Below are 25,085 nucleotides of genomic sequence, written 5' to 3' on the forward strand. Positions count from 1 at the left end.
TTAGCCCAGAGCGCGCCGCCAGCCTGGGTTGTGTACTGTTCAAGTAGCCACCTACATACGACACAATAATACAGACCCTGTTCTATTTTTCATCTTGATGTATGCATTGTGCTACAAGATAAGTGTCACTATGTCTCATGCAAACCACAACATTCACCTGCCCATCTGCAGACAGCAATCAATACTACTGCATGCGTCTGTAATGTCGCTTTTGTTTACCATCAAACTACCATGATCAAACCCAGTTGAAGCTACATGGCCCAGCCTACATCAGCGCCCACCGCCGTTGCCCATTTTTACCAATAACTAGTGTTCCAGAAACAACTTTTCTCGGCCGCTTGGTAGTTTCTACAACCTCTTCTTAGGCGAGCTCTGTCTTCAGCGCTTCTTGAATCTTGGGGGCTAGAGACTCCAGGACACCGTCCATCGTCTTTTGCATTGTGGCCGCGAGCTCCTGAACTTTGACATGGTTCTCATCTAGAGCCTGGGCTGCCTTGAGGCACTTTGCGGCCAACACATACTTTTCTGCATCATTATGTTAGCAAGCCGGAGCTTTCCGTTCATCACTGACACGAAAGACTTACTCCTGCGGATGTAGACCTCAAAGCCCGCGATCTGGCCCTCAATGTTCTTGGGGCTAAACTGGAGAAGTGGCTCCAAGAACTTCATCGCATCTCCCAGGGGATCCTTCGTCTCGGCGAGCTTCACCCCGTTCGGGTCATCATCCTTCTTCTTGACTTCCTCCTCCTTATCCTTCTGTGCCTTGTTGGGGTTTTGTTTTGCGGCACGTTCTGCCGCTTCCTTCTCCGCCTTCTGTGCCTCCTTCTTGGCCTTCTTGGCCGCCTTCTTCTTCTCGGCAGCGTCTTCCCCGTTGGCGTTGTTGCCATTGGCGCTGTTCACACCTTCTGGCTTGTCGTACATGGACAGGTAAAGCTTCACGGCATCCAGAGCAGCCCGGAAATAGAATGGATGCTCCCTGAGCTTGTCTTCCCAGCGAATCATGTCCACGTATGCGCGGATTTGACCCTTGCGAAGAGAGAAACTGTGGAAATCGAACTGGTCCTCCTGCCAAATGTCGAAAATGTTGAATACGGTGTGGTAGCGCTTCAAAGCTAGAGCCACGTTTCCGCGACGCTGCCACGCCTCACCATCCTCGGTCAAAAACCACATCGCTTGCATATCGATCAAGTCAGCCAAGGGGCCGCCGACAGTCTCGGCCCTCGTAAAAAGGCCGAGTGTGTTGAGGGCCTTCTCGTTCTCATTGTTCCTCAGCTGGTATTTGGCGGCCTTGGTGTTGATGTAGCGGTCCTTTGTATCAAGTAGGCGAGCTTGGTCCATGGCCTCGGCGGCCTTCGCGATATCGCCTTGGTGTTTGAAAATTCTCGCCTTTGTCATTTGAAAATCGACACTCTTTGGGTCCAACTGGATGGCCTTCTCGACATACTCGAGCGCTTTGGTAAGGTCGCGGCTCATGTGATAGTTGTAGTGCTGGGCGAGGAAGAAAAGAGCAGCCCCTACTCCCTTGGAGCTGTCGCTGCTGGCTTCTGCGTTGGAACCCTCGGCTTCTTGGAGGTACTCTTCGGCCAGCGAAGGAAGAGTATCCTTTTTGAAGGAGTCAGAGTACAAGTGCTTAAGGTTGGCAAATGTTGATGGGACGCCCTTGTTGAACATCAGGGTCAGGTATGCTTTGGCTGCAGTTCGGAACTCGTCGCCTGTATCAAGAGGTCAGAATAGCTGTTTCATGGGCCCAATGTACAAAAGCAAAGGACGAACCTGTCAAAAAGTCCAAGGGCAAACGACGAGCAGCATCAGAGCGGGGATACTTAGCAGAATATTCATCAAAGATGGCCTTTTGCACAGCCTCATCCTCGGCAGTCAGGCCCAACACGTCCACCAAGCGCTTGTAGTAGTCGGTGTGGTCTGGGTTTCGATCAATCAACGCCCGATATGCCGTTTCCGCCTCCTCCTTCCGTCCCAGCTCGGCAAGATAACGGGCCCGCAGCTCCATAACGGCCAACCGATCCAAGCACTTTTTGCACTCTTGCTCCAAGTGTTCCAAGGCCCGCTCTGTCTCTCCTTGCTCAGCAATGATGGAGTTTTTGTAAAGGAGCGCTTCCGAGTTCTCAAAGTCAGTCTTTGAAGGGGCCACCGACACGGACTTTTCGTAAGTGGTCAAGATCCTCTCAGCTTCCTGAAGATTGCCCTCGAGATGGTGAGCAATAGCCAATGCGGTCCAGTTCTGACGCAGTTGCGGGCGCGCCTTGAGCATCGCGAACCTGCTTTGAACGTAACCTTCGTAGTCGCGAGTTTGCACCTGGAGGATGGCCAAGTCGCGCTGAATCTGTTGCGACTCAGGCTCGAGCTTGAGGGCAAACTTGTAGGCCTTGATAGCCTCCTCAAAGTTCTTGTTGGTACGGTACAGGATGCCGTACACATGCCAGCAGATGTGTGACTTGAAGTCAACCTTGAGAGCTTCCTTGGCCAGGTTGAAGGCCTCCTCTGTTTTACCCTGTGCGTTCATGATCAGGGCCTTCATCGACATGGTGTCGCCATGTTTGGGGTTCCTTTTCAAGATCTGCTCGGCCGCCTTGAGGCCCGCTCTGTATCGCTTCTCCTCATAGTCACGAATGACCTGGCGGAAGAGGTTGGCCTCTTTGGTACTGAGTATTTGTGGCATCGGGACAGATTGCGGGGGTTGGCTACGGTGGTAAGCCGGTGGGGGAGCGGTTCGAGAAGAGAACAGCGGAGGACAAGACGGCTGCCGGTTGGTGCTTGCTATGTGCAACAATGGGCGGGGAGAGGGGATGGAGTGAGAGTGCACCGGCGGAGTGATGCCAACTGCGAATGCCAAAGGTCAGATGTCAAGCTAACGCAACCAGTGATGGAAATGCTTTTGGTGGGGCCAAACCGACAGAGAGGGTGCCTCTTCAATTGGAGGTTGCTTGTAGAGCCGGCCTGTTTTCTGCGGTGCTGTTTGTCGTTGGGAACGTCAAAAATCGTGCGGTCCGCGGGATGCTGGAGATGGTGTTGCACTTCGCACAAGGCGGCGGTCGATCAATGTGGGCTGCTTGGCTAGTTGAGCAATCAGTGGGAAGGCGCGGTCCCTCTTGACCCCACCATTGCCCGCCTAAATGCCCCCGGACTCGGGGCTCTCGGCAGCCACCCGGGAGCTTCAAAGCTTCATCTGAGCTCTCCCGTCCCTGGCAACCCGGCGGGGAGCTCTCTCAGCCGCCGGGATCTTCACGGTGCAGTAGTAACTAAGAGTTGGACTTTGGTTCACATGTTCTACATACTCATACAGCCACAACATCCGTCGTGGTACGCCTTATTCTTACATCACTTCACTTGACCCTGCCGCTTCGGGCTATGACGCCGTATGGAGCTTTCGCCAGCGAGCCAGAGCATCTTCCCAGCTGTTTTCGATATCACCGCATCTTTCCCGAACAATTCCCCAGCTTCTTGCCCGGACGATGTTTTCAACGCCCATTTCCTGCCGAAGTATTGTCGCCAGCTGCTCGGTTCGCGCCTCTCCTGGGAAGAAACGTGACGAATATGGATCCAACCTCTCGTCCACAACACGCTCCCTGTTTTTCTCTTTTTCTGTCTCCCTGAGAGTGGCTTCAGGGTCATCGGGATCAGGGCTCGTGGCCACCAAGGTGCAATAGCTCAACACATCGGAGCGGGACTGCCACGACGGAAATAGAACCTGGTTCTTGAAGGCTTCGCAGGAGCTTGCATCAATCTGCCGTGTGGCTGGCCGCGCCAGGCGAGAGGTGGAAGTTGGATCAAACCCCGCTCTAGATGGTGTTGCTAAGGCATTGAGGTTTTGTGTGATTGTGTCGTCAATGGTGCCCCTCGACAGCCGAAGAAAATCTGAGGATTGGTGTTAGCCAAGGTTTGGTCTTGGTTTGAAGAGGCTTACCTCGAAGGACAGTTGTCGAGAAACAAAACTGCGGCGTGAGCGGTGGCAACGAGGATGGTTGGGTCATTGGAACAGATGTGTGAGGTCTTGGAGCTGGGGACGCCGAAGGAGAAACAGTCTCCTGCGATGGAGCTGCCGGCTTCGTCCATAAAACACCCGCCACCTTGTCTGACACGCGATTGCTTGTTGATGATGGATCCAGGGCGTCGGCTCCAGGACGATTTGCGCCCAAACTAGTATCTACGTTTATAATGCTGATCAACAGAAGCTCTGCCGTGTCTGTTTGATAGATGCTGGAGGCTGACGTGCACGTTGTGCTTGTCTTCCAGGTTGGATTCGGAAGTGGCGTCGCCCCGCGTTTGGCTTTGGACGACTCATAAATGCCCCGTGGATCGCTCTGGCCCATTAGGACTGGGGAATTGCCAATCACATCGCTCAAAACCCGGTAATTCATAATAGCGCACTGGAAAGTGCCGAACACCAAATCAACGACACTCCAACTTTACAGACCCGATGTTGTAACAGAGACTTCTGCCAGCGACTTCGCACCATCCACCTCATGTGTAGCCACTGTTCGCAGCGGTATGTTGAGACAACCTACAGAGAAATGCCTGATGCCTGAATACTGAGCCGGGGGCTTGTCTTGGACACACTCTCTCGCCGAAAGGTCCTGAACGCAGAGCAGCATCCAGTCTAAATCTCACGGCAAAAGACATAGGGGCGAGGAATGAACAAACTAGATATTTCTAACTAGGTGCACGTGCTGCAAACACCGACACTCGAGAACAGACATCACATCCTCACGTAGGCTAGGGTGGCCTGGAGGTAATAACGTGGCAGACACATGCATCTGGGAGCCGTTTCAGGCCTCAAATGATGGTAATCTCTCGACAATTTCAGCATGTCTGGCTGAGCGGCCATCCGTTCAGCTGAAACAAATTTTCTCCACGCCTAGGCTATGATGGAATAGACGAGACCATCCTGGGTACGGATAATGTCACACGCAACGAATGAGGTAGAGACAAATTTGACTGCACGGAATTTGGTTTGACAGCTCGCCTCCTTAACGAGTGGTGGGATCAGGCAGAGGCACCACACCGAGGCCCATATGCCAGTCTTTAGCGCAGCACATCACAAAACATGACATTCCCCGCAACAGAAAACCTCCCACTGGTCCTCGACCAGCAGCTATGCCAATCATCCAGACGGCATGTCGGCTGCCCTCAGCCAGCCAAGCACAACAAGCGCATTGGTGACCAACTTTCTCCTTCCGAACTACTTCCTCATCTTCGGCCCGTCTGTCGAGGGAGAGCAACATAGCTACGTGCTCGATGGAATGGTCAGATATGGCCAGGTGTCCGACTCCGAGGAACTCGATGCCGGTTCCACCGCGGGTCGAGCCTGGTCAAGATAACAAAGGAAAGAGCGAAATCACTTCGTGGCGTTGAACATTGGTCTTAGCCCTATGTCCGTCGGAACAACAGGGCGGCTCAGCCGAAACAAACGCTGCTCCGGACGTGCAATCCTCACTTGAGAGCAAGCCCATCTGCATCTGCAACGCTGACGTGTCGTCAAAACGTGCACGCTTCTAGAAGAAGGCTATTGCAGGGCAGGACAAGTCGACGACATTTTGGACGGCTCCCTTCATAGCCATATACAGCGAGGCTCGACAATCATGGAGTGAGGGTCAAGTTCTCGATGATGGTGTTGATGATATTGATGGCCCTCCCGTCTAGCTCCAGGTCACTTTCTGTCTGCTACTGGTAGGTAGAGGAACCTATCTGTGTCTGGACGGACGGGGAGGAGGCACGGTACTCGAGAGGCTTGGCGCCCCTCCGGCGGTACTGGCCTAACCGGGCCGCAAAGCCGGACCGATTTGAATCTGGCACTCCACAGCGGCACCTTGCGCGATCTGAAAATATGGCATGGAGACAACCATGGGCCGACGCATATCCTCCGAGTCGCTTCTGGTATCAAGCTCCGCACAGATGCGCTAGGTTCCAGCCAACGTTGTATTCTCGACCCAAGCAGAAAGCCAGCGTCGTCCACGGTTCTCTCACGATCCCGGCTTTCAAATTTCATGGATTGCATATGCAGGAGAGAGAAACGAGCCATCGAAACGCGTCTTGGCGCCGTGCAGACAAGACAGGCCACAGGCGATCGGCGCGGCAGGCAGAGGCGAGCAGCCTAATATGCCACGTTGAAATCAGCCAAAAGTCCATCAATTTGGCCGATACATGCCGGTCCCTGCCCAGATAGCAAAAACGTACTATCGTGCCAAAGAAACGGGATGCTCGCCCGGGACGGAGGCTGGGGGAAAGAGGTAGAAGCCACCAAGAAACCATCTACAGCACCACACACCCACAACTACCCCAGAGATATCGAGGGTAAATGGCAGTCCCGGGAGTGGCCCCCTTAGCAGCATACACGAAGGCGGGCCAACAGCGGGTAATGTTCTTCGCGCCTGGTGGTGCCGCCATAGGCGATGCTCTTTGTTCTCGCGCAAGCGCTCGCGCGGTAGCTACTCTGGGGGCTGTAGTCGTGCCCGCTGGGGATTCGATCATTCACCCTCCACCTCGGCAAGGCAGGCTCATGCAAGCTGGAGGCGAGGCCTGCTGGTCCGCAGCGGCCAGGGCCACAACCTCATGGCCGTGGTGACGGTCGAGGAAAGCACACCCGGTAACATGTGAAGTGGGGGTTCTCGTGCTGCTACTGACCTCACTGACCTATCTTTTTGCCTCGTAGGCTCTCTCGAAGCCGTCATCTCAGATGAAGACATCACTATGGTCTGCCTGTCCGGGCACTCGCCCCTAGCTAGGAACCGGAACACCTCCAGAAGATCCCAGTTCAGTACAGCTTAAGGTCCAACAGTTTTCTCAAGCTATCTGATGTAGCAGCAGCCCTCGCTATAGTCTGTTCTTCCGGGACCAGGCGGAGCTGCACAGTTGGCATGTTTCATATGGGATAAGAGGGGAGAAAACACGGAGACATCTGCATGCCTCTCCGGCGCGGCTGGGGAAGGAGGCAGCTGGCGATCTTCTCCTGCTCTCTGGTGGTTGAATTTGCGAGAGCACCTGCAGGTCGACAATTTGATCCCCGGCATTTGATACTCTCTTCCTCGGCCATCATCGTGGTGGTTGTGCTCATGGGTGGCGATATGAGTGCACCGGCTTACGTCTTTGGACCATGTCCTGTGATATTTCATGACAGTCTCGAGCAACAGGGCAATACTGGAATATGCCCTGACGAGAGCCTCGGGTGCCTCATTAGGATGCCTCATTTCTACACAAGTTATCAGCTTATGCATCGAGATGGGAAGGATGGGGGATCTTGTGAACGGGGCCTCTATTCTATTAACCGACCCGTTGAAAGGCCGTGGGACAGTAAAGACAGAACCCCGTGTTGGATCCCAGGCCATTTTTGAGGCCTGTGCCGTATAGAAGAGTTGTCGAAGTTGGGGTCTTCATTCCGGGCCCGATGTTGTTGAACAGGCAAGGCCGGTCGTTGATTCGGAGATTTACGCATCTCGCGAGCCAACGAGATCAGAAACCGCAGGATTGCCCAGCACAAAAGATATCTCCTCATTTTGGTGCTCCGACTTCCACATTGGTGATCACACAAAATGACAGCATTTAGTCAACGGCCACAACTACGGCTGGCTGTGTGTTGATGGAAATGACGTTCTGATAACTCGAGAGTATACATAAACAGACTCGGCTTCTGCCGGTGGGCGAGTAATCGGTTGTCAAAACTGAGATCAGCGCCCCTTGTCTGGGGGGGAGGTTCGCTAATCGGCAGTCAAAACCGTTTTTGTCGGCTCCAATTGCATTGGCGAGGGTTCGAGAGGAAATCCGGAACTTGGGCACCATGAGCCGTCTGAAGTCATCAGAACCGGGTCCCTGTGTGGCACCGTTGACCATGGTCGAGCAATTCCTGGCTCAGGTGGTCAGGATGTTGGAGCCTTGGTTTGGCCTGCCTCAGCGAGCAGCTCATTTCACCTCCAATCTCAATTTTCATCTCAGATTCTCACTCAGAGTCTTTTTCCTTTTCCATTTTCAGCCTTCGGTCTCGGTCGCGCGGTCGCCTTGCATCCACCTCACCTCCTCCGACCTCCCCGACACGGCCACTTATTGCACACCTTCTTTTTACGGAGGAGGCTTGAATTACACGAGGGCCTGTGCGTCCCCTGCCTCGGCTTTCAAGTCTTGTCTCGAATCTGACATCCCCAGCGACGACTCCAGCCGGGCGGGTATCGAGACTGAGGCACAAGCATGTCTCTCGTCTTGCAATGAGTCCCGTTCACACGTGTAGAAAACGTGACGGTTGAGTTTGGACCAGAATAAACGTGTTATTCATGGCCAGTAGCATGCGGTAGAGATACTTGATACACGCCAGTCCACATGTATTTTAAGCCGTGGTCCACTCTCGTGTTAACCAAACGTTCAAACGCCCAAACGGTCTCGCTTGTTATCCCCAGGATCCACACCGCTGATCCACTCGTTCATGCTTCGACATCGAACTTGCTCGCTCGCTTCTGCCCGTGCCGGCTCCAGCGAGGGAAAGGGGGCAAGCGACCTTGATCTCTTTTCCCCAAGGCCACCGTCTTGGGCAGTGAGGACGACGATAGCAACCTGCTGTAGAGTGACCAGAGGGCACACTACTATATGCAACGATGAGCAGGAGGGGGTATAGTTGGGGCTGTGGTGTATGGGCAGCTGTGGTTACTGGTCGCAATTCATGCCTCTGCCGCCCCCATTGGAGAAGAGGTCCACTTCATTTTCCAGCGTCACCGATCCTAGCCAGGGGGAAAGTCAAAACAGCCTGTTTGGCCTGGGTCACCGTTAAGTGAATTCTGCCCCACGGTCTATGCAGCCGGGGATCACAGGAGGGGGGCGGCTCAGGGGGAAAGAGGGCAACAGAAGAGAGGGAGGCAAAAACGGTCGTGTTAAGCTTCTTTTTGGTCGCACAAGAGACGCCGCCCTTGTGCTGGCTGGAATTCATCGAAGCCAGGGATCGCGCCGACGGCAGAAGCGAGCGATGGACAGGCGACGAGATCGTTAAGGCTTCTTCCCCCGGGCCCCAGCGGCCCCCCCCCCCTCCCCTCTCCCCAGGCCCCGTTAAAAGGCCCGTACGCCGCACAGCCAAGAACAAGGGGGTTGGGCCGGGGACCTTGGAGAGGGTGCTGCGGGAAAATAGTGACCAGCAAGGAACCAGGTAATGCAGCGCGCAAAGCATGCGGGTTCGAGGTCGCTTCGTGGTCGCTTCTTGTCAGTTGCTCACAGCAGAACAGTAGCAGAAGCGCGCATTTGCAGCTTCCCACACTCCCCTGCGCGCAGGCCAGAAAAGCACAGGCCCGCCAATCTACAGAGAGACGTATCGTTGAATTTCTCGAGAGCAGCCACACACACCCAACAACAGGCAGGTCCATCAGTCGACGCAGGAAACCCGGCCCAGGGTCGCGTTCATCCCCCTGGTCGCTTTTTTTTAGGGTCAGGAATCGTGGCTCCATAAAAAAATCTAATTAAATTCCCAGCATGGCTCAATCCCCCGAGTCACCCCAGTTGCGACTGCAGTCGTCTCTGGATTCGAATCCCGTAAAGCCGCGCGTGCTGCCAAATATCAACACGCTCGACGAGCACCTCCAGTCCCTACCGACCCTACCATCATCCCAACAGCTGCCCCAGCCGTCACAATCCTCACGACCCTCAGAGCCCTCACAGCCCTCACAGCCCTCACAACACCACCACCCGCGCTTTTGGACACCACCACCGCCGACACCATCACAGGCACAGGCACAGACACAGACACAGGCACCACCGCCGTCCCAGACGTCACAGCCTGCCAGTCTGCCAGAGAGCACCAGTGCCGCCACTAGCTCCAGCACCACCAACGGCGGAGGACGCGGCGGTGAGAAGGACGCAGCCGATGAGAGCTCGACCGTGAAACATAGTAACACCTACCATCACGCGCCGGGAGCCAGCCCTGCCGCTGCCGCTGCCGTTGCCGTCGGTGCAGCAGAGAATTCGATGCACCAAGTTCGGGGCAATCAGTACGAGGCGCGATACAACGGCGACGCGCCAATGTTGACCGCGTCCATGATGTCCAACTCGCAGCCACTCCCCGGGCCTCCCCGCCAACCTGTCAGCTATGCCAGCTCGATGCCCTACCATCCCGACAGCCTACCGCCGACATCGCACTACCCGTATCCGCCGCAGGCCGTTCCGCCTGCCGATCCTTACCGACCGACGCCAACGTCCCTTCCCAGCATGCGAACCCTCGATCACGGACACGGGCACGGGCACGGACACGGACACGGGCAGCCACAGCCGCCACCACAGCACCAGCACCAGCAGCACGGTATGGCGCTGGGTGGCCACATGGTAGCCCCAGTGGCCCCGGGCCCGTCAGGCTTGGGATATCACTATGTCCACCCACATGTTTATGGTCTTCCCGACCCCTCTGCCGCCGGCATGCGCTTCGCGATCGCGCCTGGCCTGGCGGCCGACCCGCGCATAGCCATGAGCGGAGGTAGACACAAAAAGGTACCGGAGAACCGGAACAGGCCCCTGATACCCCGGGATGAGTCGGCCTGCTGACTATGAGCTTTTCGTTATGGCTGACAGGAGATCAAGCGACGAACGAAAACCGGCTGTTTGACATGTCGCAAGCGCAGAATCAAGGTGCGTAGACTCCCGTTTAACAGTTGACATTTTTCCTTTTTACGCCCTTTGGATTGCGGTAGTTGGGGGGGGGCGTCTTTGGGGGAGGGGAGGGGCGCTGGTGTTGTCGTGGTTGGCTGGCGTTGGACAGAGAACGTTGTTGGGTAGACATTTGGAGTTGCCTTTAGCGCAGAAACCTATGTCTGCGGCTTTGTGGTTGGCAACAAGCGCTGTCCGATTTCTCGGGTTAACTTGATGCTTTCGCTTGTGATCGCTTGGAGCAGCTCACCCGCCGCCTGACGTCGGGGCTATTCCAAAGCGAGCAAACCAGCGAGCCAGCCATCCTTCCACACGTCACTTCCCGTTACCGACGGCGCTTGGACAAGACCCCGAATTTTCGGCTCCAACTGCTTTTCTCCCTGGCGAACCCCCCCTCAATCAATCACACACACATTCTGTATACATCCGCACTGTTTCCAACCCCCAAACCCAAACCTGCTCGGCTTCTAACGTGACATTTCTCTGATGTAGTGCGACGAGGGACATCCGACGTGCAACAATTGCAAAAAGTCGAAGCGCGAGTGCCTGGGCTACGATCCCATCTTCAAGCAGCAACCGGGCCCAAGCGCCATCCAGCCTGCCCCGAACAACCAGCAGCAACCCTCGACACCGTCCACGCTCGCGTCCCCCGCCCCGACTGTCCTGTCGTCCTCCACCACGCACGCCTACCCTCCCCCGACCGCGACGACAGCCACATACCCGCTCCCGCCCGCTCCAAGTGTTGCATTTGACTCCCCTGCATCCGCAACCCCACAGAGCATCAAGGCCGACCAGGCATACGACTACTCGGCGGCTATCGACCCCGCTCTCCAAGCTGCGGAAGCCTCGAGCACGCCTGCATCTCACTATCAGCAGCATATCAAGACTGAGGGGGGCATATCCCACACCGTTGGTGACAAGAACAATTTGAGAGGTGGCACCCCATCCTCCCCTTCCACCCTGCCTGCGCTTGCGCAGACTCACTCGCGGGAGATCATGTCGGCTCATACAAGTTTTCCAGCAAAGAAGATGAAGGTCGATGAGCTGATAGCACTTGGGGGCGCCTTCCCCCCAACCCCCAGCTCGCCCCCGTCCCCCGAAACTATCGACGAGATGACCAAGCTGTACTACGAGGTCTACGTTCCAGGTCTGACGCTCTTTTTCGAGACGCAATGGTATGATATCGCAAAGGACCGGATCGCGACGGTTCTCTCTGCCGCCACGCTCCCCAACGGCCAACCGCTCGTTTCTCTTTTCGCTTCCTTTGTCGACTCCATCTCCAAAATCCACGGCACCGACCCGAGCAATATGGTAGCCTCGGGCCATCTTGAAACGTGTGTGATTTGGGCACTCGCTCGGCTGCCGCTGCTGCCCTCTTTGAATACTGCCCACCCACCTTCAGCATCAAACACTCCTGGGCGGGATTCGAACGAGGCATGCGGTCGTCTACGTGTCTTCGAGACGCTCATCTCCGGAGAAACGCTAGAGAGCAATCCTTTGACACCACCGGCAGCCAGCATGAGCCCATCACAAAGGAGCGAGCTGGAATTTTGGTTTCATCTGGCGCAGTACCTTTTGCACACGCATGCCCCATCTTCTGGATCTAGTACTCGTGAACATCTTCTTGGTCTCATGAGGTCTCTGCTGGATGGTCGAGAAAATCGTGATGTGATTTACAGCATTGTGGTGCTCCGCGAGTTTACCCAGCGTTGGGACGCTGGCCCGAACGAGCGAAATGTGGGAGCGCATTTAGAAGAGTCGGATCCGCGCAGCAAGCTCGCAGTTGCCACGCGGTTCATTCGAGACGAAGCTGCCTCAACGGGCGGGACGACAAATGTTGTGCGGCGTCTTTCCGATCTGGCCTATCGAGCATTTGTTCGACCTGGTGTCAACGTCAACAGAACCGGCAGGGGTGGTTAGTATTCATGGGTGGAAGGTATCAGCCGCCTCTTTTTCTACCAGCCTCGCACGCTTATAATTCGCCGTCTGTATCAAGGGTTCAGCTGGTGCCGGTCCGTCTATCACGCGCTTCGGTATTTTTTCTGACCGCAAATCACCATCCCACGGCAGTTTGATGACGGCCTGGGTCTTTCCTTGTACAATACGTTTTGTGGGATTTCTTAGGGAAGCGGAAGAGGGGATATCTCGTCGGGTTGCTGTCTGCTGTCGACGAAATCGTTCTCTGAACAGAAATGAAGAAGAAAAAAAAAAGGGGGTGTCGGAGGCTAGCATAGTCCTGCATTTGGGCGTGGGGTGCACAAGGAGTTTCATGGGGCTGCAAAAACTTGATATAAAAGAAAGCTGCATCTGGTGGCAGGCGGTGGAATCTGCATTTTCTCTCTTTCTCTGCTTGCATACAACCTGGCGTTCTTCTCAGTGGGAGCCAAGGTGAAGCGGTCTCTTACATTTTAGATTTTCAAACATTGTAGAATCTTTCAACTACATACTGGCTAAATACATTGAGCTTCGCGGCGGAAGGGTGCAGGAACTTCGATCCCGTCCCCGTGTCTTCGTTTGTTCAGATGTGGTGGACTTTTTGCCTCAGCCTGATGAGGCCTTTTTATATCATGTGTGTGAACTTGACAGTTTGGTCTATAGAGGACGAGACGGCAACCACGCCAGCTTGAGGTTTTCTTCCGTAATTTCGTGAGAGAAATTTACTCCAGCACAAAAGATGGCAACATGCTTCCACAACTACTACCGACTCAACGATGCGCTCCGGTTGGCCATGACAATATGCAAGAAGAGACTCATTCTCAACTATCCTCATTTCTACCGTTCCATGCTCTTCTGCTCCGGCACGATACTCCGCAAACGACCAGATTCAACAGCCATGCGCACATTGCTAATCGCCCATTCTTCCATCTTAGTCTCCGTCTCGACGGTAAAGGTTCCCATGTGTGGGACCAGAAGGACGCGGGGGTTGGCCAGCAATCCAGGGTGAACATCCGGCTCGTTCTCATACACGTCCAAGCCGGCAGAGCTAACATGTCCAGAATCAAGAGCTTCCACCAGCGCTGCTTCGTCCATGACAGCCCCTCTGGCCGTGTTGACTATGACGACGCCTGCCTTCATCTTGGCAAACTCGTTTCGCGAGATGATGTGACGGGTTTTTGGGTTCAGGGGCAAGTTCAAACTGATGACGTCGCTGCCAGCCAGCAAAGTGTCGAAATCAACATATTCAGCCCCAATCTCCTTCTCGATATGAGCATCCAGCCTTGTTCTGTTGTGGTATCGGATCTGCATACCAAACACCAGCGCCTTCTTGGCCATGTTGCGGCCGATACCGCCCATACCTAAGATGCCGAGGACTTTGCCCTGGGGATCGTGTCCCAGCGGTGGGAGGGTCTTCCCGCGCCACTCCCCTGCTCGAAGAGAGGCCATGCCGACGGCCACGTTTCTCAGAGCTCCGAGAAGGAGGAAAATCCCCATGTCGGCCGTGGCGTCGTCCACCGCCGTCGGGGTGTTGGACACATGGATGCCGCGAGCGGTACAGGCGTGGACGTCAACCTGATCATATCCGGCTCCGTTGTGGCACAGGAAACGGAGGGAATCCGGGAGTGCCTGGAGCAGTTCGCCATCTATTTTGCCTGTCACTTCGAAGCTGTCGAAGGTGCGGTAGGCGGCAACGCAGCCGTCAAAGGCTCCAGAGGATGCTTCCTGGATGAAGTCGGCTCGGTTGTTCGACTTTGGCGTCAAGATTTGAGCTATCTCGCCTACGGCTTCCCACGATGACTGGGCACTGTGCGGTCGTCCGTGAGCATACATCTGGGGCTGCCAAAGGAATGCGACAGAGAACGAAACTTACTGCTCAATTACGCCTAGCAAGAGCACCTTTGGTCGGCCTGCACTTTTAGAAGAGGCCATTGGGACGTGGTCGTCGGCGGGAGTACTAGCTAGAGTTGGTCTGGCGAACGTCTCTATTCTGATTCAGATTGAGAGGCTGGCTGTCGAGCTTGCAAGTTCATCCATCTCTTGCAAGGTTTCCGCCAGGCACATCGACTGCTGCCATTGGTTGTAGAGGTGACGGGGGCTAATTCTTGTCCCGTGATTGATGAGAGATAAGAGCCTCAGCTATTGGCGATATTATCAGTAGAACATGGCGTGCCAGTAATCGTACCTGCCACTACACCAAACAACAGCGGAACTGTCGACTCGGTTATTCCCGATGCTACTACATTTGGCAGCCGTGACGAGTACTGATGACATGTTGAGTAACACACACCCACGCAGCCGCTCAAGTTGCGCCAGAAATCACACCGTGTACAAAGTATACACACAAAAAGGACTGGGTATTTTATTGTGTTGTCCCTCTATTCGCAAGACCTCGGTTGACGGGGTCGTGTCCTCTAACCGTCCCTTCTCTCTTCTACTTTTCTCGCCATAAGATGTAGGCGCTCCAGCGCCCCAATGTTTAACGCCTGCCAGTGTGGGTGTGGGTGGATATCATGAGCCAAAGCCAACGCCGTACTTTTTGTTGAAAATGCGTACCATGCCCCCAGCCATTTTTAAGTTACCCTGCCCAAACCCTAGATGAATCATGCAAGTCATGCCTGTTGAAAACAATGCCCCAAAACCCCATTACATGCCGTCAAGACCTGTCCAAGATCGGTGTTGTTGAACGAGATCCCTGGTAGAAAGCCCAGTGTCCCCTGGTAACCACTGCAGGTTTGCGGAACACAAGATATATTAGAAAAGGGAAAGGAAATTAGTAGCGGTAGTGGTCGCTCTTGTAAGGACCCTCAACGTCGAGGCCGAGATACTCAGCCTGGACGCTGGTGAGAGTCTCAAGTTCGACGTTGACGTGGTCCAAGTGAAGACGGGCAACCTCCTCGTCGAGGATCTTGGGGAGGACGTAGACCTTCTTCTCGAGCTTGCCACTCTTGGCGAACTCGACATACTTCTTGGCGAAAGCCTCATCGTTGTTCTTGAAGAGCATGATCTGAGCGAGCACCTGGTTGGTGAAGCTGCACGACATGACGAAAGAGCTGTGGCCAGTGGCGCAGCCCAAGTTGACGAGACGGCCCTCAGCCAAAAGGATGACGTGGCGGCCGTTCTTCATGAGGAAACGGTCAACCTGGGGCTTGATGTTCTGGACAGATTGGGCGTTGGCCTTGAGCCAGGCAACGTCAATCTCAACGTCAAAGTGACCGATGTCTAGAAGTTTTGTAAGCGGCGGAAGATCAAGGACTCAAGGGCATAAGGATCTAAACATACTGCAGACGATGGCATCGTTGGGCATGGCCTCGAAGTGCTTGCCAACCAGAATGTCACGGCAGCCAGTGGTGGTAACGAAGATCTGGCCGACCTTGGCGGCCTTCTCCATGGTGGTCACCTGGAAACCAGCCATGGCAGCCTGGAGGGCGTTGATGGGATCAACTTCGGTGACGAGCACACGGGCACCCATACCCTGGAGAGCGAGAGCACAGCCCTTGCCAACATCACCGAAACCAGCAACAACACCAATCTTGCCAGCAATCATCACGTCGGTGGCGCGCTTGATGCCGTCAATGAGGGACTCGCGGCAGCCGTACAAGTTGTCGAACTTGGACTTGGTGACAGAGTCGTTGACGTTGATAGCAGGAACAAGGAGCTTGCCCTCCTTGAGCATGCGGTAGAGGTGGTGAACACCAGTGGTGGTCTCCTCAGAGACACCGTAGCAGTCGGCGAGCATCTCGGGGTACTTGGTGTGGACCAGGTGAGTGAGATCACCACCGTCGTCAAGGATAAGGTTCAGCTTCTTGTTGTCCTTGAAGGCAACGAGCTGCTGCTCCAAGCACCAGTTGTATTCCTCCTCGGTCTCGCCCTTCCAGGCGAAGACCGGCACACCGGTGGCAGCAATGGCGGCAGCGGCGTGGTCTTGGGTGCTGAAGATGTTGCAGGAAGTCCAGGTAACCTCAGCACCGAGGGCGGTCAGGGTCTCGATGAGGACAGCAGTCTGGATGGTCATGTGGAGGCAGCCAGCAATGCGGGCACCCTTGAGAGGCTGGTCGGCAGCATACTACAAGGAGAATTAGAGACACTGTGATAATCTTTGAAGACAATGCGAGGTCTAACCTTCTCTCTGGTCTTCATGAGACCGGGCATCTCGTTCTCAGCGAGCTCGATCTCGCGGCGCCCGAAGGCAGCAAGGGAGATATCAGCGACCTTGAAGTTGGACATTTTGATGTGATGTGGGGGAAGCTGTATGACGACTGTTGGTTAAAATGAAGCCACAGGATAAGATAGTTTGGTGGTAGAACTAACCTGCCGATGGGAGGGAATGGAAAAGGTGAGGGGCGGGGGAGAATAGTCAGGGAAAAAAGATGGGAGAAGGGTCGGGGATTTTGCTTACTTTTAAAAGAGGGGCGGAGTCGGCGGAGTGAGGGGTCGCAATCTAGGCGCTGGGCAGGGCACTGGGGTTCAACTTAATTGCCGTCACAATTGGCAGAAAGCACCGAACACCGAATGCAGGAGCACAGCCAGAGGCTGCAGCTGGTGCAATTGATAGCCAATTATGGCAGTTTCATATTTCTTGGCTCTATAGCAGATTCAATTGTGTTCTCGTCAGGACAACGAGCACAATGCTAGCGGACCGGAATAAGGAGACTTCCAGGACCACCAGGAAAAGAAAATCAAACCCGAGCCAAAGCGGGACAGTCATGGAAAATGTGGGGGTAAGAAAAAGAGCAGCAACCTTGAAGGCCCTGTCGGTGAGTGGTTCTGGGGCAAGCTACGCCGCTTTGGACTGCACGACCCCACCAGTCTGCCCCTCTTTCCTCCATCGCCGCACCCAATGGTGAGAGGGGAGCGAAACGTGAGAGGGGCTTCCAGCACGAAGTGGCCTTCGCGAGAGCCCCTCCTACGGCTCCTCACAGTTCGGCGGTCAGGAATAAGGCAAAAGCAGAAGGTTACTAGGCACATACCGACAGACTCATGATCTTTGACGTCTTTTCGGCCTATACAGCTAGCCATAAAACCGCAAAACCCATAGCATTCAAGAAATTCGCACAATCTGTCACAAAGCATGCGCTTTGGATCGTCAGCCCCCATGCATCCGGACCGATTTGATATGTGGACTCCGACTCCGAGGATAGACTCCGGGCTGAGGCCGTGGTCCGAGGAAGCATAGAGAGGCTCGTACATCTTACATCAACTCTTACGTCAATCAAGATAGGTTCCTGGCAATGGGGTGCCCCTGTGCAGCCAGACCCGTCAAAAGCCGAACATCTTGTGGGTATTGTGGTACCGTTGGTGTTTATTTATCCACGCCTAACGCAGGCCCTCCTATCTAGTTGCCTTTCGCCCTGGTGTCTCTAGTTCGCTCTCGGCCCAGAAAATTTCCCATTAAGCAAATGGACAGCATGGCTGGCCCGGAAACTAAGCAATCAGAAAAGATGCCCATAACCCGGAACGCCAGACCTAATGCAGTCGAGAATACCCGCCAACGCTCGTCAAACCCCCTTTTCACGCACGCCATGCACATGTCTGCCCTCACTCAGGCAGCAAATTTCCCCGGACAGCAAACATCTTGGAGGTAATTGCAGCTGTGAACCCATCCACCTGCTTGCTGTACTGCTCAACCTGTCGCGCATTCAGCATGCCCTCGAGCCGACTGGGCTCTTGTGGCAGCTTGAACAGTCTTTGCCATTCGTCCTCGGGGAGAGGAGCCTGCTTCGCCGCAACACGGGCAGCATTTTCCGCCTTGCGCTTTGTCTGCCATTGAGTGATCTTAAACTGCTCGCGCGTCAGCTGACGCTGATAGTACTGGTGGTTGTTGAGATCGGTGTAATGGGCTTCGATACTGTCGAGGAGAAGATCGCATGTCTTCTCAAGGAAAGGGTCAATCGACAGATCAAGGGCGTCGAAAGATGGGTTCGCGGGTAATCTGGCAGGGTCACGAGAAATGTCGTTTAGCGACGTGGGAAGCGGGACCTCGGCGGTCTCGGGGAGGGTGGGCATCTGGTGCAGGAATGTGGTGAGGAGGTGAGAGTTGTGAACGATGACAGGGACTTCCACAAGGATGTCCTTGAAGCTCAACTTGGACTTTTGCAGGCTACCGGTCGCGGCATATTAGCGTCAAGCACCGCGGTCAACTCGATAAGCCAGACTGGCGATCACCTTACCTCTCTGTTGTGAACTTGCCCTCCTTGTATGCGGCCATGAACTCGGGTGAGAGTCTGAAGGCGCGCAGGCTGAGCGCTCCTTGCGAGCTCCTGCTGACATCATGAACGAGCGCGACAGTCTTGTCGTTGTCGCGCTGATAGTGGTATTGATTCTCAATAAAGTTGAGGGAGACAAAGTTGCCCATGGTGGCACTGGTGTACCAGCCGACGTTGTTAGCATCCACGTTGACCTCCTTCAAGTGCTTGATCATCTCGTTCTGGTAGGCGATATTGGCCTTTGCGCGGGGGGCGGCGGCGGCGAGGCTTGAAGCATCGTTCTGGTGGCCGTCGGTATTCGCAACATCGACCGTGGGGAAGGGAAAGGCATTTGTGATCTCAAGGACACCGTCGTTGTCCATGCCCACCAAGGAACCGGTGGCTGTAGTGGGAAAGCTGGCAGAGCAGTGCTTGACAATCTTGATTACTACCTGCCCGGACGTTAGTATCGCGATCGCTGCTCGGGCGGGGCTCTGAGGGCGCAGGGACTCACGAGCGCCTCGACCTGGGCCGATTTGAACGGCACATCTTTTTGTACGTCGGCCATGGTGAAAGTCTGAGTCGGCAATGAGATCGGGGGATCGGGAGTTGGGAAGACGTGCGTGTGTCCGTTCGTACTTGGATCCGATGCTGAGGAAGACTGCCGGCAACTTTTCACGAGGTTTCTGGGAAATCTCGCTAGTTTGTGGGCAAGCTGGCGTCGAGGTGGCTTGAAAGGCCGAAATGGGGAGCAGAAAACTTTTGTCAAAGGGTCTGGTGTGGCTTATGTCCCGCTATATGTGGCGCATGCGAAGCCTGGGGACGCTTGCAGCCTGACTTCTCCATCGCGAAATGCCAAGAGGTTGCGGACACAGTGTGGGTCATTGTAGCCCGACCCACCCATCCACATCGTTAACAGCCCACTGCCAATTTGAGGAGCAACAGAAGAGCACTGCTCGTAGCTGCGTATACTAACACAAGAAGGAGCGAAACATAAAGATAAGTTCGACGAAGCAGCACAACTAGCAAGAAAATTCCAAGTTTGACCTGGCTACCTATACATCCATCTATCTCCCTGAATGGGAAGCTGAGGCTTCTGGAGGTGTCGTCTAGGGGAGGGATTCGCAAATGGTCACGAAATTCGAGCACTGGCCGGTGATTTGACAAAACACCAACCCATCCCACGCTCCCCCACGTCTTGTGGCTCATCTCGCAATTCGTCAGTGATGCTTAAATGGACGACACACCCATCTTTCCGGTGCTCGTTCTTCTGGTCTTCTCTTTTCTTTCACTACATCTCTTTCCTCTATAAACATACAACTCTTTCGGTACGAGGCAGCGACTCGATTCATTCAGTTATAAAGCCGTCTATTATTCTATGGATATTTCCCCGCAGTCTTCTATAAAAGCCATAATGATGAGACCAAACTCGGCCACCACACGCAACTCGCTCAGTCAGTCCACTCGCTAATAGACCACCCGTTGACGCCTTCGTCTATGGTCATTCGATGCCGGTCGATCTTCCAAAATGAATACAAATGCCGTGCGGCACCGGCAGCCTTTCGGTGAGCAGGGCCAACCCCTCCTTTTCTTGCGTCTTCGTGAGACCTCCACACACACGTTGCAAGATTGCGACCCTCAATATCAGGAGTGCCAAACCAGTACCTGCCATACAAGCTCGTCAGTTAGAGTTAAGCTATTTCTGCTTGCTTTCTGTTGCCTGGGTTTCATATGACGAGACAAAGACCTACTTGAGGAACCCACCACTCGACGTGGCTTCCACGTGGGCTGCTTTGTCGAGGGTTCCTAGCTCTGCATAGATTGTCGTGGGAGGGATACGGGACCGAAAGGCAACAATGTAGAAGGAAGTTTTCCTCCATGCATGTTGTCTCTGGTTGGCAAGTGCCCGGAGAGTATCGATGATGTCGGGCCAGTTGAATGTGTCAAGGTATGGTGCTGTGGCATAGTCATCCCGCAGGCACCTCATTTGTGTCAGGGCGAGCGCGAAAAGTTGGTTTTCGGTGTCGAGGGTATTGAGGTCAAGCAGATGTTGCTGCTCTGTATAGGGCGACACTACAAGATATCGATCAGGCCCTGGCGAGGGCGTTGGCGTGGCAACAACCTCAGACTCGGACACGATGATGGAGGCTTTGGCATACACTTGGCGTGTGTTCGAGTCTTGGGCCTCTGCCACGATTGCTGGCCCCTGGGAGATGGTCATCGTGTGGCGAGTATGCCGATGCTCTTGGTGGTGGAACAGATTGCCACGGGGGGCAGTGGGTGAGAGGTGTTATATAAATGCTCTGTTATCGTGGAGCGAGATGGACAAGCAACATCGGAAGAGTCAGCTGGGCAGCAGAACAGTTGTCGATGGGAACAGGCGGATAAAACAAGATGATAACAGGATGCAGGAGGGCGAGGTCGGATGCACTGGCGACAACCGACAGTCAAAGAGACTGGTGACATGTCGTGAGCGAATCACGAATTCATGCGGAACATCAGCTAGGATAGGCCCATTATTCTCGAGGCCTTGTTATGGGCATGACCACTGAGCGGTTGCTCTCCGAGTAGGAGTAAGCGTCGTCGCGGAAACCCTACCGATGGCGCCATCGATCGTAACAGTGGTGACATTGCAGTCAAACTCTGCTCCGGCTCATCTCTGGTTCTTTGACGGATGAAAGAGGCGGGAAACTCGGGACAAAGCCTTGTTTCACCCTGCTTTGCACAACACCGATTAAAAAGAAAGCAGCGCTCGCACATCAGTCAAGGTCTCGCGTCATATAGGCGTTGCTCACCGCCAAATGGGCAATGCAAAGTGTGCATTGCGACTTGCAAACGAACCTGGCGGGGCTTTGCGTGGTAGCTATCAACAATGCGATTTCCAGATTACCGGGTACCACCTCCTATATCTGCAGATCCGACCCTTGGCTTTCTGCCGATAACCCCCGTGCCGTTCTTCCCCCCAAGACCACCCACGGGGAGTTTCAACAGAGTCCCACTCCACTGCCTGACCTGAAAACACACGGTTGCTGCTCATCAGCGACTTCAGAGCTATCTCTGACTGGAGATAAGAATACACTGTGAACAGAAGACCAACACTCCGAGGGCTATTCAATACGCCGCTATGGTGCATGTTTCCTGGCATTGGCCATGCGGGCGATCAGTCATCTTGCTATATGGAGGAAGCCGCTTGCTGTTCTACCGCAGTTCGCTTTAAAGCTTCAAGAGAAGTTAGGATGGTCTGGTGATGTCCCCTTGAGCCAAATCTTGGCCATTTCGTATGAGCCCAGATATAAGCCACTCCCCAGGGCCGTCCATGTCCCACGAAGCATAGCTCCCCGAAAGATGCCACGCACCCCCTCTTTTCGGACTATCCTGCTCGTAATTTCCCATGTGGTTTCGGAGGCTGATGAGCTCCCGGCGTTGAGCATAATCCTCGTTTTGACCACATCTAATGGAGTGGTCAGCAACGCTGCAAGGCTGCCCGAGACTGCAGCACTTGCTCCCGTCACCAAACCTGTCTCGACAAGAGCCGACTTGAGGCCATTCTGGCGCGTCTCCTTCGACTGCCTGGTGTCTTGTAGTTGGTCACTGTCCGCGTAATCTTTCCGTGTGTGTGATGATTCTGCACCTCCCCTCTTCCAGTTCCAAATTTGGCCCCGAAAGATCTCAAACAGCGGGAATTGGAGTGCAGTGAAAGGCAGATTTCTGGCGACAAGAGCAGTGTAGCCTGTCCATAATCTTCGTCCGGCGCCTCCCTCACTCCGCCACACCATGTGCAATGCTTCGATGGACGATGATCTGCTATGACCAGAAGAGCTGAAACGCTGTAAGACTTGAGCATTTTGCTTGATCACCTCAGCTGGTGTGAGAACAGTACACGAGGCCAGTTCGGCGCCAGCTGAAGCCAGAGCGTGGATTGCTGGCTGAGGGGCTGTACTGGGCAAAGAAAACTTCAGGGCAGACTTTGCAGATTCATAACTGATGAAAAATATCGCAGCTACACTCCGCCATGAGCACAGCTAAAGTCAGTTGTCTATTCATGTACAATGTTGACAAGCATGGAAGGAGTGAAGCGTACCGGCAGGCAATGTTGCAAAAACCACACTACCAATTCCTTGGTATAGACCTCTGAGCCCATGAGATACCGGCGCTGGACGTCCTGCCTGACCAACAATACCTTGGCTCTGGTATCGAGTCTTTATTGTATCCAAGGGGTAAACAAGGAGGTCAACAGTAAACGCTGCCACCGCACCGGCCTAGCATCAACCTTGATCAGCAAATATTTAAGCCTTCAAGCTTGGATCTGTGTGGTTACATACCGCCAATATCTCCGTTTGTGTGTTGTCCCTCATTAAAACGAATGACGCCTCGTTTCTATGCTCGGAGGAATCTTATCTGACTGAGAATCTTTTCGCAACGTACGTAGTTGGAGGGTGGAAGTGTGAATCTGGTGATCACTAGCGATGTGCCTAACAGCAGGGGTCTAAAAAGCTAACTAGGCACCATGACATCATAGCTGTAGATGTGGGTATCTGCCGCTCGAGGTCATACACAACCACCATTCCTTATAGGTTAAGGACTACGGTATGTACTCTTGGGGTTTTCTAGTGCTATTCGAAGTTGAAAATAAGAAAGTAGGTAAGTTGGGAGTCTTCTGTGATATCGTATGGGACGACGAGACTAGCAAAAAGCACCAATAGCATATAGATACTAGAGAATATATGCTATAGTATAGCATCCACAAATCTTCTTTCTACTGAAGGTTCAGAAAAGGATTTGGGATACTTCTAATTTCCCGAGATTTTCCTACCTGAATTAAAGTTCCGAAAAATGTTTTTCTAGAAATCGAAAAACTTTTGAATTTATTATTATACGTAAGATTATAAACTTAAATTATAATACAATTCAATATATTTTTAAGAAGATATTTAATCGATTTTCCATGTAAATTTTTTTAAATAAGAAATCTTTTCTTATTTAGTTTTTTTTATTTTTAAATTAGATGTCTTCTTCCCTTAAATTTTAATGAAATAGTAAGCTAAGAATAGATTTTAGAAATTAATAACCAAAGTAAGTAAATAAGTCTAAATATATAAAGCTTACTATATTAAATAAATATTTGAATCTAATAAATAAAATTATAAGCAAAATATGAAATTTATATTTTAATTGGAATTAAAAGAACAGGTATGATCTTGGAATAAATATAAAATGAAAAAAATATGGTAAATCATGTATAAACAATAAACTGGACTCTAATATATAAAAAATAAAAACAGAAGCTTTACCTATCATTAAATAGTAAAAATTGTATAAATAATAAAATAAGCAATCTTCTGAACTATACACGTATTTTTTAGCTTTTCGGCGCTTATTAAAAGCTTCGTTAGCTTTGCAAAGTAAAGCGTTCTCTATAGAAAAAAAAATTGTCTAGTATATTATGACTATTAAATATTTAGTAAATTAGTTTACTGGCTTCTCGGGAGTTTTATAGTATTTAGAATTCCTAAGGTTATAAAGTACCGGGCTGCAAAGTCAGGGGTTTTAACGTACGAAACTTTATATCCATCTTAAAAAGTACACTTTTTAGCTCGTGCGGTATAGAGCTAGTACCCGCAAAGCTACCCTATATTTTTCTCCATTATAGAAGCGAAAAAGGCTTTGGAAAAAGTATAGAGGAACTTGACTCTACTTATGTAATTCATATACGCGTGTATTATATCCTCGACTTAATAACTGTACGTTTATTTAACGGCTTAAAGTAACTAATATCGAGTAGCTAAAGGAGGTGAAAAGAATATGAAGGTATGTAGAGCGTGATAATGTTATACTACTAATAGTAGCGCTCGAATTCGGTCGTAGCCGTCGAGGATTAATAACCAGTATTTACTCTTTATATGGGACGCTATATTATAGTCGAAGTATTTAATCTAAGTTAGGCCTACGAAACTAGTAGTTCAACTATTATTAATCATTATAATACGTTGATAGTAAAAGCTAAAGTCTCATACACAGGCTTAGGGGCCCTGTAATAGTGGAGCACTTCAGTGCTTATGGTGCAGCGGAAACTTGCGACACAGTCCAGTAGCTTACTTTTGAGTGTGCGTGGGCTCAGGTGCTTTATGGCACTGTAGGACAGAGCAATAGTGGGTGACCTTTTATATTTATAGCGCTAGCTTTCCGTAATTCCACTATAGTACTCTGTAGTAGAGTTCGCACTCGACCTTTACAATATACCCTCCGGGGCTTTACAAGGCCTTGCCCCCTCCAACACGCAGATATGTCAGGGTCTGACCTGGAAGTTAAAGATGTGGCTGCGTTTTGCAAAAAACGTGCTCACGC

At 52.8% G+C, this 25,085-nt stretch overlaps 9 protein-coding genes across 9 annotated transcripts; 2 read left to right on the forward strand and 7 right to left on the reverse strand.

The window, feature by feature from the left end:
• Nucleotides 1-69: 69 nt before the first annotated feature.
• Nucleotides 70-2,677, reverse strand: QC761_301810 (uncharacterized protein; the record flags this gene model as incomplete). The annotated part of the gene is made up of 3 exons (XM_062877330.1): nucleotides 70-525; nucleotides 585-1,712; nucleotides 1,774-2,677. 3 exons carry the CDS (start codon nucleotides 2,675-2,677, stop codon nucleotides 362-364), a joined length of 2,196 nt encoding a protein of 731 aa, XP_062733078.1. The 3' UTR covers nucleotides 70-361.
• Nucleotides 2,678-3,364: 687 nt separating this feature from the next.
• QC761_301820 (uncharacterized protein) lies at nucleotides 3,365-4,444 on the reverse strand (the record flags this gene model as incomplete). Its single annotated transcript, XM_062877331.1, has 2 exons — nucleotides 3,923-4,444; nucleotides 3,365-3,873 (listed from the first exon to the last, which is right to left on the reverse strand). Exons 1-2 carry the CDS (start codon nucleotides 4,374-4,376, stop codon nucleotides 3,365-3,367), a joined length of 963 nt encoding a protein of 320 aa, XP_062733079.1. The 5' UTR covers nucleotides 4,377-4,444.
• Nucleotides 4,445-7,789: 3,345 nt separating this feature from the next.
• Nucleotides 7,790-8,307, forward strand: QC761_0049210 (uncharacterized protein; the record flags this gene model as incomplete). The annotated part of the gene is made up of 2 exons (XM_062872453.1): nucleotides 7,790-8,099; nucleotides 8,288-8,307. 2 exons carry the CDS (start codon nucleotides 7,790-7,792, stop codon nucleotides 8,305-8,307), a joined length of 330 nt encoding a protein of 109 aa, XP_062733080.1.
• A 940-nt stretch (nucleotides 8,308-9,247) lies between these two features.
• QC761_301840 (uncharacterized protein) lies at nucleotides 9,248-13,330 on the forward strand. The gene is made up of 4 exons (XM_062877332.1): nucleotides 9,248-10,464; nucleotides 10,546-10,602; nucleotides 11,113-11,554; nucleotides 11,642-13,330. The coding sequence occupies exons 1-4, from the start codon at nucleotides 9,457-9,459 to the stop codon at nucleotides 12,538-12,540; spliced, it is 2,406 nt and encodes an 801-aa protein (XP_062733081.1). The 5' UTR covers nucleotides 9,248-9,456; the 3' UTR covers nucleotides 12,541-13,330.
• GOR1 (glyoxylate reductase) lies at nucleotides 13,243-14,690 on the reverse strand. The gene is made up of 2 exons (XM_062877333.1): nucleotides 14,429-14,690; nucleotides 13,243-14,362 (listed from the first exon to the last, which is right to left on the reverse strand). Exons 1-2 carry the CDS (start codon nucleotides 14,485-14,487, stop codon nucleotides 13,393-13,395), a joined length of 1,029 nt encoding a protein of 342 aa, XP_062733082.1. The 5' UTR covers nucleotides 14,488-14,690; the 3' UTR covers nucleotides 13,243-13,392.
• A 204-nt stretch (nucleotides 14,691-14,894) lies between these two features.
• Nucleotides 14,895-17,204, reverse strand: SAH1 (S-adenosyl-L-homocysteine hydrolase). The gene is made up of 3 exons (XM_062877334.1): nucleotides 16,678-17,204; nucleotides 15,838-16,621; nucleotides 14,895-15,777 (listed from the first exon to the last, which is right to left on the reverse strand). The coding sequence occupies exons 1-3, from the start codon at nucleotides 16,780-16,782 to the stop codon at nucleotides 15,329-15,331; spliced, it is 1,338 nt and encodes a 445-aa protein (XP_062733083.1). The 5' UTR covers nucleotides 16,783-17,204; the 3' UTR covers nucleotides 14,895-15,328.
• A 630-nt stretch (nucleotides 17,205-17,834) lies between these two features.
• On the reverse strand, nucleotides 17,835-19,968 carry QC761_301870 (uncharacterized protein). The gene is made up of 3 exons (XM_062877335.1): nucleotides 19,255-19,968; nucleotides 18,726-19,192; nucleotides 17,835-18,655 (listed from the first exon to the last, which is right to left on the reverse strand). The coding sequence occupies exons 1-3, from the start codon at nucleotides 19,306-19,308 to the stop codon at nucleotides 18,094-18,096; spliced, it is 1,083 nt and encodes a 360-aa protein (XP_062733084.1). The 5' UTR covers nucleotides 19,309-19,968; the 3' UTR covers nucleotides 17,835-18,093.
• A 519-nt stretch (nucleotides 19,969-20,487) lies between these two features.
• On the reverse strand, nucleotides 20,488-20,961 carry QC761_301880 (uncharacterized protein; the record flags this gene model as incomplete). Its single annotated transcript, XM_062877336.1, has 1 exon — nucleotides 20,488-20,961. The coding sequence occupies one exon, from the start codon at nucleotides 20,959-20,961 to the stop codon at nucleotides 20,488-20,490; it is 474 nt and encodes a 157-aa protein (XP_062733085.1).
• Nucleotides 20,962-21,961: 1,000 nt separating this feature from the next.
• QC761_301890 (uncharacterized protein) lies at nucleotides 21,962-23,095 on the reverse strand (the record flags this gene model as incomplete). The annotated part of the gene is made up of 3 exons (XM_062877337.1): nucleotides 21,962-22,740; nucleotides 22,822-22,999; nucleotides 23,063-23,095. 3 exons carry the CDS (start codon nucleotides 23,093-23,095, stop codon nucleotides 21,962-21,964), a joined length of 990 nt encoding a protein of 329 aa, XP_062733086.1.
• Nucleotides 23,096-25,085: the final 1,990 nt, after the last annotated feature.

Source organism: Podospora bellae-mahoneyi, chromosome 3 (genome assembly GCF_035222275.1).
Source record: "Podospora bellae-mahoneyi strain CBS 112042 chromosome 3, whole genome shotgun sequence".
Classification (NCBI taxonomy): Eukaryota; Fungi; Ascomycota; class Sordariomycetes; order Sordariales; family Podosporaceae; genus Podospora; species Podospora bellae-mahoneyi.

What these genes read in the sequence shown, in the direction of transcription:
- QC761_301840 (XM_062877332.1), top strand. Translation starts at nt 9,457, where the DNA reads ATGGCTCAATCCCCCGAGTCACCCCAGTTGCGACTGCAGTCGTCTCTG. An exon ending in GTCGCAAGCGCAGAATCAAG is followed by an intron (nt 10,603 to 11,112) that starts GTGCGTAGACTC and finishes TCTCTGATGTAG; the next exon opens with TGCGACGAGGGACATCCGAC. An exon ending in TGACAAGAACAATTTGAGAG is followed by an intron (nt 11,555 to 11,641) that starts GTGGCACCCCAT and finishes CAAGTTTTCCAG; the next exon opens with CAAAGAAGATGAAGGTCGAT.
- GOR1 (XM_062877333.1), bottom strand. Translation starts at nt 14,487, where the DNA reads ATGGCCTCTTCTAAAAGTGCAGGCCGACCAAAGGTGCTCTTGCTAGGC. An exon ending in TTGCTAGGCGTAATTGAGCA is followed by an intron (nt 14,363 to 14,428) that starts GTAAGTTTCGTT and finishes ACGACCGCACAG; the next exon opens with TGCCCAGTCATCGTGGGAAG.
- SAH1 (XM_062877334.1), bottom strand. Translation starts at nt 16,782, where the DNA reads ATGTCCAACTTCAAGGTCGCTGATATCTCCCTTGCTGCCTTCGGGCGC. An exon ending in TCATGAAGACCAGAGAGAAG is followed by an intron (nt 16,622 to 16,677) that starts GTTAGACCTCGC and finishes TTCTCCTTGTAG; the next exon opens with TATGCTGCCGACCAGCCTCT. An exon ending in CAACGATGCCATCGTCTGCA is followed by an intron (nt 15,778 to 15,837) that starts GTATGTTTAGAT and finishes CAAAACTTCTAG; the next exon opens with ACATCGGTCACTTTGACGTT.
- QC761_301870 (XM_062877335.1), bottom strand. Translation starts at nt 19,308, where the DNA reads ATGGCCGACGTACAAAAAGATGTGCCGTTCAAATCGGCCCAGGTCGAG. An exon ending in CGGCCCAGGTCGAGGCGCTC is followed by an intron (nt 19,193 to 19,254) that starts GTGAGTCCCTGC and finishes ACGTCCGGGCAG; the next exon opens with GTAGTAATCAAGATTGTCAA. An exon ending in GGCAAGTTCACAACAGAGAG is followed by an intron (nt 18,656 to 18,725) that starts GTAAGGTGATCG and finishes CGCGACCGGTAG; the next exon opens with CCTGCAAAAGTCCAAGTTGA.